Consider the following 14,129-nt stretch of genomic DNA (forward strand, 5'->3'; position numbering starts at 1 on the left):
TACGCTAACTGCTGGTTCCCAAGAAAGGTTAGTTTTTCATAAAAATGCTATTGTTATCATTTATAAATGATAACATGTCATGTTCCTAAGAAGGACATCTCATCAGTGCCCTCTGTTCTGAACCTCAGCTTTAGGTCTCTGAGCTCTGAAACGGAATTGAAGGATGAAACATGACACAGATGTGAAACAAGTTATAAAGAACTATTAAAATATTCAATTCCTAATGTAGAAGCTACAGTTCAATCCAAAAGAAAAAGGATTTCAGAGAAGCAGAAGAGCACCGTGGCAGAAAAACAAAAATACCTACAAGATCTCAGCAGTAATTCTGTGTTTCTTGCCTCCATAGAAAGGTTTAGTATGGAAGACAATATTTGCACTGTAGCCTGTTTTGGAACAATTAATACTGCATTCTCCTCCTAATTCCACCCAGGGCACTGTGAGGATAGACCTGCAAAAACAAAAGTATCCAGGTGAGGCTGATAGCTAAGGGATTAAGAGGAGGGCCATGGCGTAAGGAGCAGCAAGGTCTGCTGCTGCTGAGAGGAAACAGCACAGCTCTACTTACCTTCCATAACCATTGGGGAATGTGAGGATGTAATGTTCATCATAGTCCAGGCACGAGACACAGCCTGTGGAGAGAAGAGAGAGAACCTGCCGTGGGTACTGTCAACTTGCCAGAAAGCTTTGTTGTCTGGTTGATGGATACTCTAGAAACTCCATTTGATTTAGGGACAACCTACCTTATACCCAACCCCTGCTCTCACCCCCAGTATACATACTTACAATGCAATCACCAACATCCAGTCTGGCTTTCTGGGACCATTTTCTCTTACTAGAAAAGTGTTCAGTATGTAGTCAAATGGCAGGACCAGCAGTTAGTGTAATGGCTATATCACTGAACTCCCATGTATTCAACTGTGGTTCGAGTCCCAGACCCGGCGGCTTAAACTCACGCCGGGCACGTGTGCCTATGTGCCCAAGATCCCAAGAAGAGAATGGAGGAGAAGGGACTGTGACAATGGCCATCCCCCCGGGGGGGTGATTTCTCACTTTCTCTCTCTCTCTGTCTTTCTGGCGAGCGCACGCACCCTATAGCAAAAATCTCTCCAAAAACAAAAAACAAAAAAACCCATATTCGAATGGCATACAGTTCTATTAACACTGTAGTTCACTCAGTGCCCACAGACTTACCCTGCCCTATGTTGTGCACCCCAATTGACATCCCAAGGAATTTTGATTTGGTCCAGATATGAGCATTGAATTGTATCTTCTTGTTAAAACATTCAGCATAAAAGGCTGAAACTGAACAGAAATTATTTTCAATTAGTGTACTATATAGCTACAGCCACCTCTCCAAACTCACTTAACCTACATAAAAAACTGGGTATGTATTCTCTCTACTGTGTCAGGAACATACTGTGCAAAAACTCTCAGTTCAACACACTTTCCGAGAGATGCCGAGGTCTCTACAGCACCAATCATCATGTGCAAGACGGCTTTAGAAGTAATACAAGTTGGTTTCCCAAATCCCTTCTGTTTTTATACATAATCAGCAAAATAAGAGTCACTGGAACTTGTAATACAACAAACAGATAGGAGCAACCAATCAATGAAGTTTCTCCTTTAGGTAACAGAAAGATACAGCTAGCCATACGCCTGACAGTAAAGTGTCCTCAGCCTTAGAGCTTTTAATGACCCTCTTTTAAACAGGATAGTTTGAGAGTGGATGTTGCAGAGGAGCTCTGTAACTTACTGGGTGGATGATGGGAAACCTGCTCAGCCACGAATGTTACACTGTTTTTGGAAACCCAGGGAACTGGTCCTTCTGAAACTAGCTCCTGCAAGCAAATATAACATCATTTTCTTTTGATGTGGGAACACAGATGACATTGCAGAGAATCTGATAATGGGGGTCTCTGTTCTTTCCTTTACACATGCCAAGCCCCTATACATACTTCTATTATGGCACTAATTACACTACTGTAATTATTTATTTGTGTCAGTCTCCCTTACTAGACTAAAGCCTTCTTGAAGGCAAAGATCACATGCCTAACTCAGGTTCAGGCCTGGCACAAAGCTGGCACTTGCCCACAAGTAAGTAAAGACACATGCTGCCTCTGTCTTCAGTAAGCCCTCCCTGTAATGTGTCATTTGGAAAGGGAAAGATATGAAGAATCACATTTACTGATAGACTATTAGTGGGCAAGGGTTTTTTTTTTTTTTTTTTTTTTTTAATGCCCTAGAAGCCTTTTATAACATGTATTTGAGGCTTTCTGGCTGGTGGTTTCTTTAAACCTAAGACCCTGGGCAGGCTCAGTTCTGCACTACCTCTTCTCTAGCTATGCAGTACCTTCCTAGGTAATTTCATCCAATCCTAGACCTTTACAACACCATCTAAGCATACTAGTCTCTGCAATCCCCAGCTCCATGAACTCTCTCCTGAACTCCACTCTGTAAATTCTAACTCCCTACCTGACAACACCACTTATGAGTCTAACAGCCTTCATACTTTATGTTTTGAATTAGGATTTTGAGCTATTCTCTCCCTAAATCCATTCTTCTTTCAGCAAGTTCCTTACCAGCAACTGCTATAGTCCACACGCAAGGATTCACCTCTGATGTCCTCCTTTCCCTTACCTTCCCCAAACTATCTGTAAGATTTACTTCCGAAACACAGCTGAAGCAACCAAGTCTTTCTCCTTGAATGCCAAAACCTCTTTAATGGTTTCCTTGTTTCTATTTGTGTTCCCTTTCAATTTATTTTTCACAAAGTCATTGTAATGATCTTTTCTAAACAAAAATGAGGTCTTGACAAGTCATGAAGTTAGCATATGGCTCAAAGGGCCGCCCTATATGATCTGATTTCTAAATCTTTGTTCTCACCTCATGCCCCTCTTCCCCCCCTTCTCACTATATTCAAAATATGCCGATCTAACAACACTGTTCTTCTATGGATGGTAAGCATCTTTTAATCAATGCCTTCATCATTATTATCTGCTTCTAAATAAAATAAAATCTTGGATCAGTGTAAAACTTAAGATAATGAAAAGTGTCAATGAGGAACTCACTGTGTTTTCTTCAGTGTCATTAGGTAATGTCCAGTGACACTGAAAGATCTCGCCCAAAATGGAGTTGTATGGCTTTTTGGCAACTGATCCTTTCCTTCCTGCATGAAAGGCTGAGAGATACCATTTCACAACCTGAACCATCCGATCCCGAGGATCCTTCTGGTCGCTGATGCTGTAAAGGAGAGACACATTTTTAACATCCTGCTTTGGGGTGGGATACAAGCTAACCCAGCAACCCCCTCCCTAATCCCCAGCATGGTCTTCTTTGAGGCAGGTTGATGGGTCCGAGGACCAGGGGTTACCTCAAAGTTTATTATTATTGAGGTATAATATACCTAATTATTAATAAATGCACTGATCTTAGTATATGGTGTGAGGAATTTGACAAATGTCCATATCTGTGTAATTAACCACTACCCAATCAAGACACAGAACATTTCTGTTATTCCAGAAAGTCTTCCCACCCCTTTTCAAGCAATCACTACCTCACCCTGAGACAAACACTTCTTCTAGTTTCTAGTACCATAGATTTGCTTTCCCTGTTTCAGAACTTTCTAAGTACTTTTTTAAAATTGTTAAATTGCTGGCGATTTTATATATCTGTGATCAATTTCTAGTTTAACGCTTTTGTAGTCAGAAAAGATCTCTGTGATTCCAATTCTTTTAAATGTATGGAGACTTCCAGGATATGATTTATCCTGATAAACATCCCATTTGGAAAAACCACGTGTTATACAATTGTTAGGTAGTGTTTACAGAGGCCAACTGGGTCAAGTTGACTGATAATGTCTGAATTTTCTATAGCCTTACTGATTTTCCTGTGTGTGTGGTAGGGGGGTGGAGTGGAGGGATGCTAGCTCACTCAGTTCCTGAAGGAAGAATCTGTGGACTTCTGTATTTCTCCCTTAAGTTTAGTCAATTTTTGCGGCATGTATCCTGAAGATGTGTTATTAAGTACATACACACTTAAGAGCATTATTTATTAATAAATTGACCCTTTTATCATTACAAAAATGTCCCTAACTGGTTTCAAGTTTTTTTTTTTTTTTTTGAGTATGATTTGGTTTATTTCTCTTTGACTCTATAACAGTAAGTTTGTTTTTAAAGTCTCTTTTATCTTAATCCAATATGGCTACACTAACTTTGTTAGACATGGCTTCTATCCTTTATACACATATCTAATATTACAATCCTCATGTTTAAAATGTATGGATCATTCTAAATCTGGACACTGAACTGTAAACTTCTCAAGGACAGACAGATTTTTTCCTTTCTCTAGCTCAATAACAAAGTGCCTGGAAAACAGCAGTTGTTTAGAACGTTTTGCTGAACTCAGCTAAACTTCATCAGGATAATCACTTTAGCAGTGATTACTAATGTCAGGATCAAATAAGCTCATAGTCTTGGGCCTATAAATGCTGGCAACCTGTGGATATGATCTTAAGAGTTTCTTTAAGTGTTAATAATTGGCTGCCTTGGGACCATCAGTTAGCATAATGGCTATGTCGCTGGACTCCCATGTAGTTGACCATGGTTTGAGTCCCGGATCCGATGGCTTAACTAACACCGGGCATGTGTGCATGTGTGCCCAAGATCCCTAGAGGAGAATGAAGGAGAAGGGATTGCGGCATAGTCATCCCCCATGGGGGGTGGGGTGATTTCTTGCTTTCTGTCTCTCTCTGTCTTTCTGCACACACGCCCTATAGCAAAAACCTCTTGAAGAAAAATGAAAAATTGGTTTCCTTGGGCCCAGCAGGTAGCATGGTGGTTAAGGCTCTGGAATGCCACATATTTGACTGTGGTTCGAGTTCCAGACTTGAAGGCTTGCCTTTTCATTTTCTCTCTCTCTGGTGAGTGTATGTGTCCTACAGCAAATTTTTAAAAGTAATAAGTAAAATTAAAATAATTCTTAAAAAAAAATGGTTGTCTAACATCACCACCATATAACCTGAGCAAACAGACAGGCACCAATATAAATAATATCCAACATCATTTTTACCTATAAATATCTGAAAAATAAGAAGGAATACATCCATCCTGCAAAGGCAGAAACCTACTGAGTAACATCTAGAAAAATTGTATACTGCTATGTACAAATACCTCACAAACAGGTCCGGATGTGCAAAAAAGTCTGCATACATTTCTAAAAGGGATCTTCTTTCAAGAATAAATGTTGGAAGAACTACCTGAAAAACACACACATTTGGCACTAGAGGATCACATTTTGCTACAAATAAAAAGTGCTGATCTGCACAAAACATTCCAGTCACAGTAACAGCCACCACGCACAGCCCAGGCATGCTTCTAAAAAGCTATGTCCCAAACTCTCCTGATTCAGAAATGCCCACTAACCAGCCCAGCAGATGAAAAACAGGCAATGGCTTTTGAATGTTCAAATGTTATTTCCTCTGTACACCCTGCCTTTCCTCTAGAGTGTTAACAAAATAAATAAAATAAAACACAATGAACTACTGGGTCGTCATTGGAAAAGCCATGATGCATTTTTGCATAGAAAAACAGAACAAATACATCATGACTTTTCCGACGACGACCCAATATTTAGTAGTAACCCTGGGATGCCTCCTGTCTGCTGGGGCACCACATACACATTATCTACTCAAACTGTACAACAGCCTTATGATGAATAAATTATCTCTATTGTACAGTAGAGAAATAGGAAGGTTAAAGAGGGTGACAAGTGTTCTCATTGCTCCATTATTAATGTGAAATTCAAGACTGGGTCTGACTTTGGGAGAGGTGAGTGCATCACTAGGTGTGTCTGGGAATTTATCTACTTATGAATCTGGATCTTTTAGTAAATGATGAGCTCCTAGAATGTAAGGATCAAATTTACAAGCAATTAAAGGAATGAACAAAAGGCAGATGAGACTGAAGACTGAGAATCAACAAACTCTTTCCACCGTAGCACTGAAACCACTAGTTTTATGCTCAGGGGCTAAGAATAAAGTAGAGAAAAGTAAGGGAGATACAAAATTAGAATATGGAAAGAAATGAGAAAAATGAAGACAAGCCATTATCAAAAAGAAGACTTTCATTAGGCAGTGGGATAGAAGAAGAGTTTCTGTAATGTGTTATCAAATTATTAATTACTCATGATGCAAGCAAAGGACCAGAGCAAGCAAAAATTCTTGTTAGTAATTACTGTATATTTGCTATATTAAAGATCCTGTGAGAAAAGCTATGAAAAAGGCAAAGGTAAGCATGAGAGAACAGTAGCATGTACAAATTTTAGGTGGAATGTGACAAATACACAAAAGTGGCTCAAAGTACTCTAGAAGTTCAGCTGAGAGAAAGACCGTGCTGTTTGGAGTAGAACAAAAGCAAAGCTGGAAAACAATTCACTGAGGTGGCAGAAAAGAAAAGCCTCAGAGAAGAGTAAGGCTGTAAGAGACAGGGATGGGCAGAGACAGAAGACGTGGAGACAGAGACAGGAAACGGTGCGAAAGGGATAAACCAGTCCTCCAGCATGGTTGGGTACATAATGAGTACCCTGATGGAACATAAACCTGGAAGGGGATGCTAAAGCTATGTAACATTTAGAATCTTTATTATCAGACAACAGTGTTTACATTTTAAATAAACATTTACCTTCCGAAGGATATATATGTTCATAATCTAAATGCTATTTTGGCAGGCAAGCTTATATACCAACTCGGTACAAATTCCTATCACTTTGGAGAACTCAGAGGTTAAAAGCCACCAAGAAAGAATGCTAAAGAACAAGACTAGGTTGTAACCATCTTTAATACAGATAGCTCTTGCAAATCAACAAAAAAAAAAGTTGACTACACTCTGATAGGAAAATAGATAATAGATCTGAATAGACAATTGAAAAATATATTCAAGAAACACAGGGAACCAGCAGTTAGCGTAGTGGCTATGTCGCTGGACTCCCACATAGTTGACCGCAGTTAGCGCCCTGGACCCGGTGGCTTAAAACTCACGCCGGGCGCGTGTGCGTGCATGCCCAAGATCCCGAGAGGAGAATGGAGGAGAAGGGATTGCGGCATGACCATCCCCCCTGGGGGGTGATTTCTCGCTTTCTGTCTCTATGTCTCTGTCTCTGTCTGTCTGGTGAGCGCATGTGCCTTATAGTGAAAACCTCTCCAAAAGAAGAAAAAAAAAAAAAAAAGAAACACATATTTTATTTCACTCGTAGTTAAAGGAAAAAGAAAAATTTCCCCTACTTAAAAAGTTTCTTGGGAACTCTTATTCAACAGATCTATGGTTTTAGAATTATACTGATATATGCCATTATGTCCCACTGCTGGAACAGTAACGCTGGACTTGGGTGTCTTCAGCCTGGGTTTAAGCACTTGTCACTTCTTAGTTGTGGGACGCCCTGAAAAATTAACTCAACTTTTCAAGTTCCTATAAAAGTGGATAACTGCATGCCCTGCTTATATTTTATGGCTGTTTTGAAGACTAAGTGAGATAAATGGGACATGACTTTTAGTATCTCCAAAAACTAAAAAGTACTTGGAAAACAAACTTTTTGGAAAGTATCTGAAGTGAAAAAAATATTTTTATAAATAGAAGGTAAAAGTTTAAGACATTATTAAAAATATTTGGAATGCATAAAAAGAATCAAGATTCTTTTTAGATTGGTAATCACAGCCATTTGTACCAATAAAGATTTCTAAAATGGCTAATTCTTAATATATTCAGAAAAAAGGTATTATAATATCAATCAGAATTATAACAAGCTTTCAGTGGCTATGGACCCAATGTATGTGTTATGTGGCAGAGAAAATAATGTGAGGCAAAAAATAAGAAACCTGATTGTGGCAAACACTTTTGGTTGCCCACCTACATCCCTGATTTGTACCTAACAACTCTGATTCAGTTTAGTTTCAGGCCACAGGTTGCCAGTGTCCTCTCTCCCAAGAGGTGAATACAAATTAAACTACTCAATTTCCCTTGCCAGTGATTGGTTTAGGCATGAACACATGCCTGACTCTGGCCAATGAGATTCAACAGGAAACATAATGGGCCACTTCGGGAAAAGAATGTCCTTCCTAACAACAACTAAAGGGCCAGCAGTTATGCAATCTAACGATAACTGATGCAATTCTAGGACAATCTCCTGCAAACAGTCTCCTACCTAGTGCAACACTCCTGAAAAGAGTGTTGGGCTCCACAAATTGTTACCCTTGTGTTTCTGTTCTCACTTAGATTAGGGATAAAAGATTTTAATACAGACACTCATTAGAAGGTGTTATAGATTAGTCTTTTTTCCTAATGGTCCTCTAAATCCAAAATCAAAACAAAATTCAACCAGCACCATAGCACTAGATGCAAGACTACAGCACTGGAGCTGATTCTGTCATAATAAAAAAGAAGATCCTAAATTTAATTACACTCCTAAAGCTGAGTAGAACAACTCAACCAATGCGTGAGCTACTACGTGAGTCTTCATGACAAAGGCAATAGTGGAAAGTTAAGAGTTTCCAATTACAGACTAGAATATTAGTTTAGCCACTTAATATGACTCAGTCAAGTTAGTTATCCTGTACATATTTTAGTTTCCTCATGTACAAAATAGAGGTAACAACGACACCTACTCTGTAGAGCTCTAGTGAGCAATAAGTGAAAGGATGAGGCTTTTAGCGCAGTGGCCGGTACATACAAAGGCTCCCATACATCAGTCTCCTAAAGTGAGCACTCAGTTTAGAGACAGAAGTTTACATTCAAATTCAAATCCAGTAATTACATAACTATGTCATATTTCATATTTATTGCCTCTCTTAATCCTTTTAACCCTGTGAAGCAGGTCAGTGAATGTCCACTTTGAAAAAAAAAAAAGAAAAATCTGAAGACCACAGAGGAGGTGACTTTTTAAGGCCATGGGGTCTGGTAACAACAGAGGTAGGATGCAAATGCAGGTCCTCTGACCTCAGCCTGAGAACTCTGATCATTTTGATTCTGTGCACACAGCACTGCTTTAGGCTTTCCCCAAACTATTAACCAAGCCCCAAACTATTCTGCATCTACCCCAAATAGAATCCAAATCTTAATCCATACAACCCATATATTCTATTCTCTATGAGATTATTACAACTTCATTTATTCACCCATTTATAGAAATGGTCATTCAGTGTACTTGCCTTGATATCATACATGTTAAATCATGACAAGTATAAACAGATGATGTCATTTTACCAAGCTCCCAGGCACTCATCCACAGCATCACTGACAAACTGCACATAAACACTAAGACTTAGAGCAAATGCCAAGTTTGGCTCCTACCTTTGTCAGGTCCATTCCGAGCCTAACCTGTGACAAGAGGTGCATGATCACACTCTTGTGCTCCTCCACTGAACCTGCCTCCCCGTCGTCATCTCTATCGTCGTGTGAATCAAAAAGATCTAAAGGAAAACAGATCTTCTTAGACTGGTGTTAAACTAGGCCAATCTCTGCTTCCACCAGTAATACAAATCTTTTTTTTGGCGGGGGCTGGAGGGAGCTAAATTCTCGTAGGTCACTTACCAGCATCACTTGTTCCATTGGATATGGAAGAATTAAGTGATTCTGTGGTATCTGGGCGCTTCAGACTGTTTCCCGAGCTGCTGTGTGTCAAGACTGAGGCAGAACCAGAAGAACTAAAAAAAAAAAAAAAAAAATCACTTTCTTAAAGCAATTTCAAACCACAGTAAGATGTTAACCTGCAAAGCTGTCTGAAACCAATATATGAAGATAGGTGACAGAAAAAAACTAGACTCCTACAGTTACACAAACATATAAATGCTTTCCAGCTCCCTCCCTGTCATTCTCACTCCAAGATGACAAAGTCTGATGGCAAGGTCTCTCGTCTCATGCTTTCTGATCAGTGTGCTTCAGCAAGGCTTGTGAAAGGTAAGGTGTACAGGTCATCAAAAACTAGTGAGATTTTGGGACCAGCAGTTAGTGTAATGGCTATGTTGCTGGACTCCCATGTAGTCGACCGCGGTTCGAGTCCTGGACCCAGTGGCTTAAACTCACGCCGGGCACATGTGTGTGCGTGCCCAAGATCCCGAGAGAAGACTGGAGGAGAAGGGATTGCGGCGTGGCCTTCCCCCATGGGGGGTGATTTCTCGCTTTCTGTCTTTCTGTCTCTGTCTGGTGAGCGCACGCACCCTATAGCAAAAACCTCTCAAAAAAAAAAAAAAAAAAAAAACCACCAGCAACAACAACAACAAAAATGCAAAAATAAAACAAACAACAACAAAAAAAACCACAAAAAAAACAAATAAAAAAACTAGTGAGATTTTGACCTCTGCATCAAAACTTGAGTTCATTTTCTGATTTTGTTACTTTGTAGTTAACAAATGAACGTAGATGTCTATGTAATATTCTAAGTATCAAATCTCAGAAAGATGCCTTGTCTATATTTTTGAGATCTTTTGGTAAAAGTCCACACTGGTATTAACACTTTTCCCAGTCATTAAAAACCTGTATTTGAAATTATAAAATAAAAAAGTCTACTATTTTTATAAGAAAACTTATCGAAACTGGCTTTATGAGCTGGTAACAGGTTTAAAGAAAGCTTTCTCTGTTAGATTGTTATACTGTAATCATAATTTATCCATGTAAGTATCTGTATATTTATAAAAGAAAAACCAGGAAGACATACAGTTTACTTTAAGAGTATAAAATTAAAGCCCCAATTTTTTTTTTTACAACACAAATCCATTTTTATTCATTTATGTTTCATTATTTTTAAATCCTTGAGGGGTACAGCGTCACACGGATTCTGTGTCCGATGGCCTTAGCAGGAAGATTGCTTCGGAATTTGGCTTGAACCATGCCACTGTTTCCATGGGCACCGGTAACCTTTCCCCAGATGACTCTGGTTTTATTTGATCTGCCGCCAGGAGTCACTGTGTTGTTTTTTTGCTTTGTACACATAAGCACACCTCTTGCCTAAATGAATTCTGTCTCATCTCATGCATAAACACCTTCAATTTTAAGAAGAGCTGTGTGCTCCCTTGGTTCCTGAGACCCCGCTTATAGCCAGCAAGAATGGCCTTGGACCACAGCCTTCCAGACATAGTTGCCTTGTAGAAGTTCTGTTCCCAGCAGGCCTCCACAGGCTCCAAGGTGGAGGAAAGAGGCAAGCCCAAATTTCTAATACTGCAGATATTTACAAAATATACACTTATAACACAATAGAGTCTTATTATAAATCTATAGGTTTAAACCTAAGTTTGCTGATGTTTACTTCTTTCGATCTTTTAAAAAATTACGAATCATTATTATTTTTTTTTTAAATTTGCTACAGGGCATGTGTGCTCACGAGAGAGAGGGGAAGAGAGAGAGAGAGTAAACCACCACATCTGGAACTTAAACCTTGGTTGGCCATATGGGAGTCCAGTGCCTGAACCACCATCCCACCTGCTGGCCTCATTAGATCTTTTTTAAAATTAATAAACTTGGGACCAGCAGTTGGCGTAGTGGCTATGTCACTGGATTCCCATGTAGTCGACTGCGGTTTGAATCCTGGACCCAGTGGCTTAAACTCGTGCCAGGTGCATGTTTGTGTGTGCCCAAGATCCCGAGAGGAGAATGGAGGAGAAGGGATTGCAGCGTGACCATCCCCCCTGGGGGGTGATTTCTTGCTTTCTGTCTCTCTCTGTCTTTCTGGTGAGTGCACGCGGCCTATAGCAAAAACCTCTCAAAAAAAAAAAAAAAAAAAAAGAATCAACTTTATATCATATAGCAGATTTAGGTTTAAAGCAAACTGAGCAGAAGTACAGAAATCCCATCCCATATTCTTCCATTCCTCACATGCACAGCCTCCCACATCAACACTCCGCACCAGTGGGATGGACACGAGTTACCGTTGAACACGATACCCCCACAGCACACAGATGATCAGAGGTTCAGTGACTGGCCTGAGGTCATACAGTTGGTCAGTAGTGATGCTGTTTGAAATGCATGCCTGGCTCTAAAAGTTCCCATTTTTTTCAACATGTATTACTTTCTAATTTAGAAATGTGTAAACCACGCTGTTTGCAGTCCATACAGGAGCTATCATTACCACATGTCTTTAGCAACAGAGCGCTGAAAAGACTAAAGAAAGTTCTCTCTCGGGACATAGAGAGGAAATGCAGAGGACATAAACACATGAACAGGCCAGAAGTTACAAGAAATATAGAAATGGAGCCACCAAACCTAATTTGAAGGGATTTAAAACCTCATTAAAAACAAAACAAGGGGCTGGCAGATGGCATGATGGCTGGGGGCTCTGGCTGACTGTGGTTACAGTCCCAGATCTGGGGCCACCTGGTGGCTTGCTTTCTCCCTTTCTCTCTCTCTCTCTCTCTCTTTCTCTCTCCCTATTTGGTCAAATTGGAAAATAAATAAATAAAGTCAAAAAGAATTCTAAAATAAATAAACATAAATAAATAAATAAATAAACATGTTATTAAAAACAGAACAAAAAACAAGTCAAAACACACTGCCAGTCACATAAAGCATCTACGATCTGTATCAGTGTGGGTTTCTAGAGTGGCATATAAGGAGTATGTGAAATCGAGTGAGAAAAAGAACCGAGAGTAGATTACTAGGACAAAAAACTTAACTGCTGTCCCCACAAATGGGAGCCTCATGGACCGGTCCGTGTTTTATGGGGTCCAGTGCTCCGAGAGCACAGAGAAGGAAACCGAAAAGCTTCTGAGCCTACAGATGAATTGGTAGACATGCCTTTAAACAAGCACAAATATTTTAAATTTTTCTTTAAAAAAAATCATATTTTTTATATTGCCAGAGGACACATGTGCATGCCAGCGAAAAAGAGTGAGCACGAGCAAGCAACCACCCCAACACTCAATGGGGAATGATCACGCCATAGTCCCTTCCTCATAGCTCCTTCCTATCAGAATTTTGGACACATGCACATATGCCCACTGTTTTCAAACCACTAGGTCTGGACACAGAGAAAGAAAGAGAGAGAGAACCTTCCACAATGAATAATCATGTCACAATCCCTTCTCCATTTTTCCCTCCTGCTGGAATTGTGGGCACACACACACACACCCCCCTAGTGTTTTTTTGTTTTGTTTTGTTTTTAGAAGAATTATTTTAATGAACATTATTTTATTTATTTATTCATTTATTTTAATTTGACCAGAGAGGAACAGAGTGAGAGAGAAAGAGAGAGAGAGAGATGCAAAATGAGAAAGCAAGCCACCAGGTTCAGGACTCAAACCACGGTTGGCCATGTTGGAGTCCAGCGCCCTTAACCACCATGCCACCTGCTGGCCCCACCCAGTGTGTTTTTCAAACCACCAGTTCTAGGACTGAAACTGCGCAGTTGGGCATTACCGTGAGAAAATGTTCAAAATTCTTAAAAGGAGATCTAGCTGCAGTAGCACACAGATACCACCCCGGAGGCTAGAAGTCACGCGGGTGGTCTAGTTTTATTCCAGGCCAACCTGAACACTCTGGGTGCAGCCGTGCACACCTGTAATTCTAGCTCATTGAGAGGCTGGGGCAGGGAAAATCACACAGTGAATCTGTCAAAAATATTTCTCATTCTACCCACACCTTTATCTGTTATACATCTGTTACGTATTTTTAAAAATTTCCTAAAGGATATAGGACTCTTTCATACCTTGGCCCTTGTCAACCCCATATGTGTGGAGCACTTACCACACCTTATGCTTCAGCCATACTAAACTACTTAAAGTTCCCCAAAGAAATCAAGCTCCTCTAGCCTCTGCCCTTTCTAACAGGGTCCCTTCTATCTGCACAAGAGCATTTCCATTTTCTCCGCCTCTCCTCATCCCCATTTCCTTTCTCTCTACTCATTCACAGACTAATTTAGGATTAACCCCTTCCTTCCTCTGGACGTCCTTCCCTGACTTCTCAGTACTTCTAAATGTCACATGGCTTTCTGTGCTTTTCCTCTCTGCATGTTATGATCTGCATGTTTATGTTGTCTCCATCTTCAATTTATATAGTATGTTGGACCTGTGTGACACCCAGCTGTCCTAAAGTCAATAAAACGTTTTACTTAAAAAAAAAAAAAAAAATCACCCAGTGTGACAGTTTCAGGAG

General features: G+C 39.9%; 1 protein-coding gene across 5 annotated transcripts in view; it reads right to left on the reverse strand.

Annotated features, from left to right (window-relative positions):
- OSBPL9 (oxysterol binding protein like 9) overlaps positions 1–14,129 on the reverse strand; it is a 67,209-nt gene that overhangs the window by 5,143 nt on the left and 47,937 nt on the right. For 4 of the 5 annotated variants that reach the window (XM_006149408.3, XM_027772242.1, XM_027772241.1 and 1 more), the window contains 8 exons: positions 9,579–9,691; positions 9,339–9,457; positions 5,169–5,254; positions 3,069–3,240; positions 1,754–1,838; positions 1,192–1,302; positions 566–629; positions 308–448 (listed from right to left, as the gene is read on the reverse strand). In XM_006149408.3, the coding sequence (XP_006149470.1) occupies positions 308–448; positions 566–629; positions 1,192–1,302; positions 1,754–1,838; positions 3,069–3,240; positions 5,169–5,254; positions 9,339–9,457; positions 9,579–9,691 (891 nt within the window). Of the gene's footprint in view, positions 1–307; positions 449–565; positions 630–1,191; positions 1,303–1,753; positions 1,839–3,068; positions 3,241–5,168; positions 5,255–9,338; positions 9,460–9,578; positions 9,692–14,129 lie in introns of all 5 variants that reach the window. The other variant, XM_027772243.1, reaches the window with a different exon arrangement.

The sequence above is a fragment of the Tupaia chinensis genome, unplaced genomic scaffold (assembly GCF_000334495.1).
Source record: "Tupaia chinensis unplaced genomic scaffold, TupChi_1.0 Scaffold000259_1, whole genome shotgun sequence".
Classification (NCBI taxonomy): domain Eukaryota; kingdom Metazoa; phylum Chordata; class Mammalia; order Scandentia; family Tupaiidae; genus Tupaia; species Tupaia belangeri.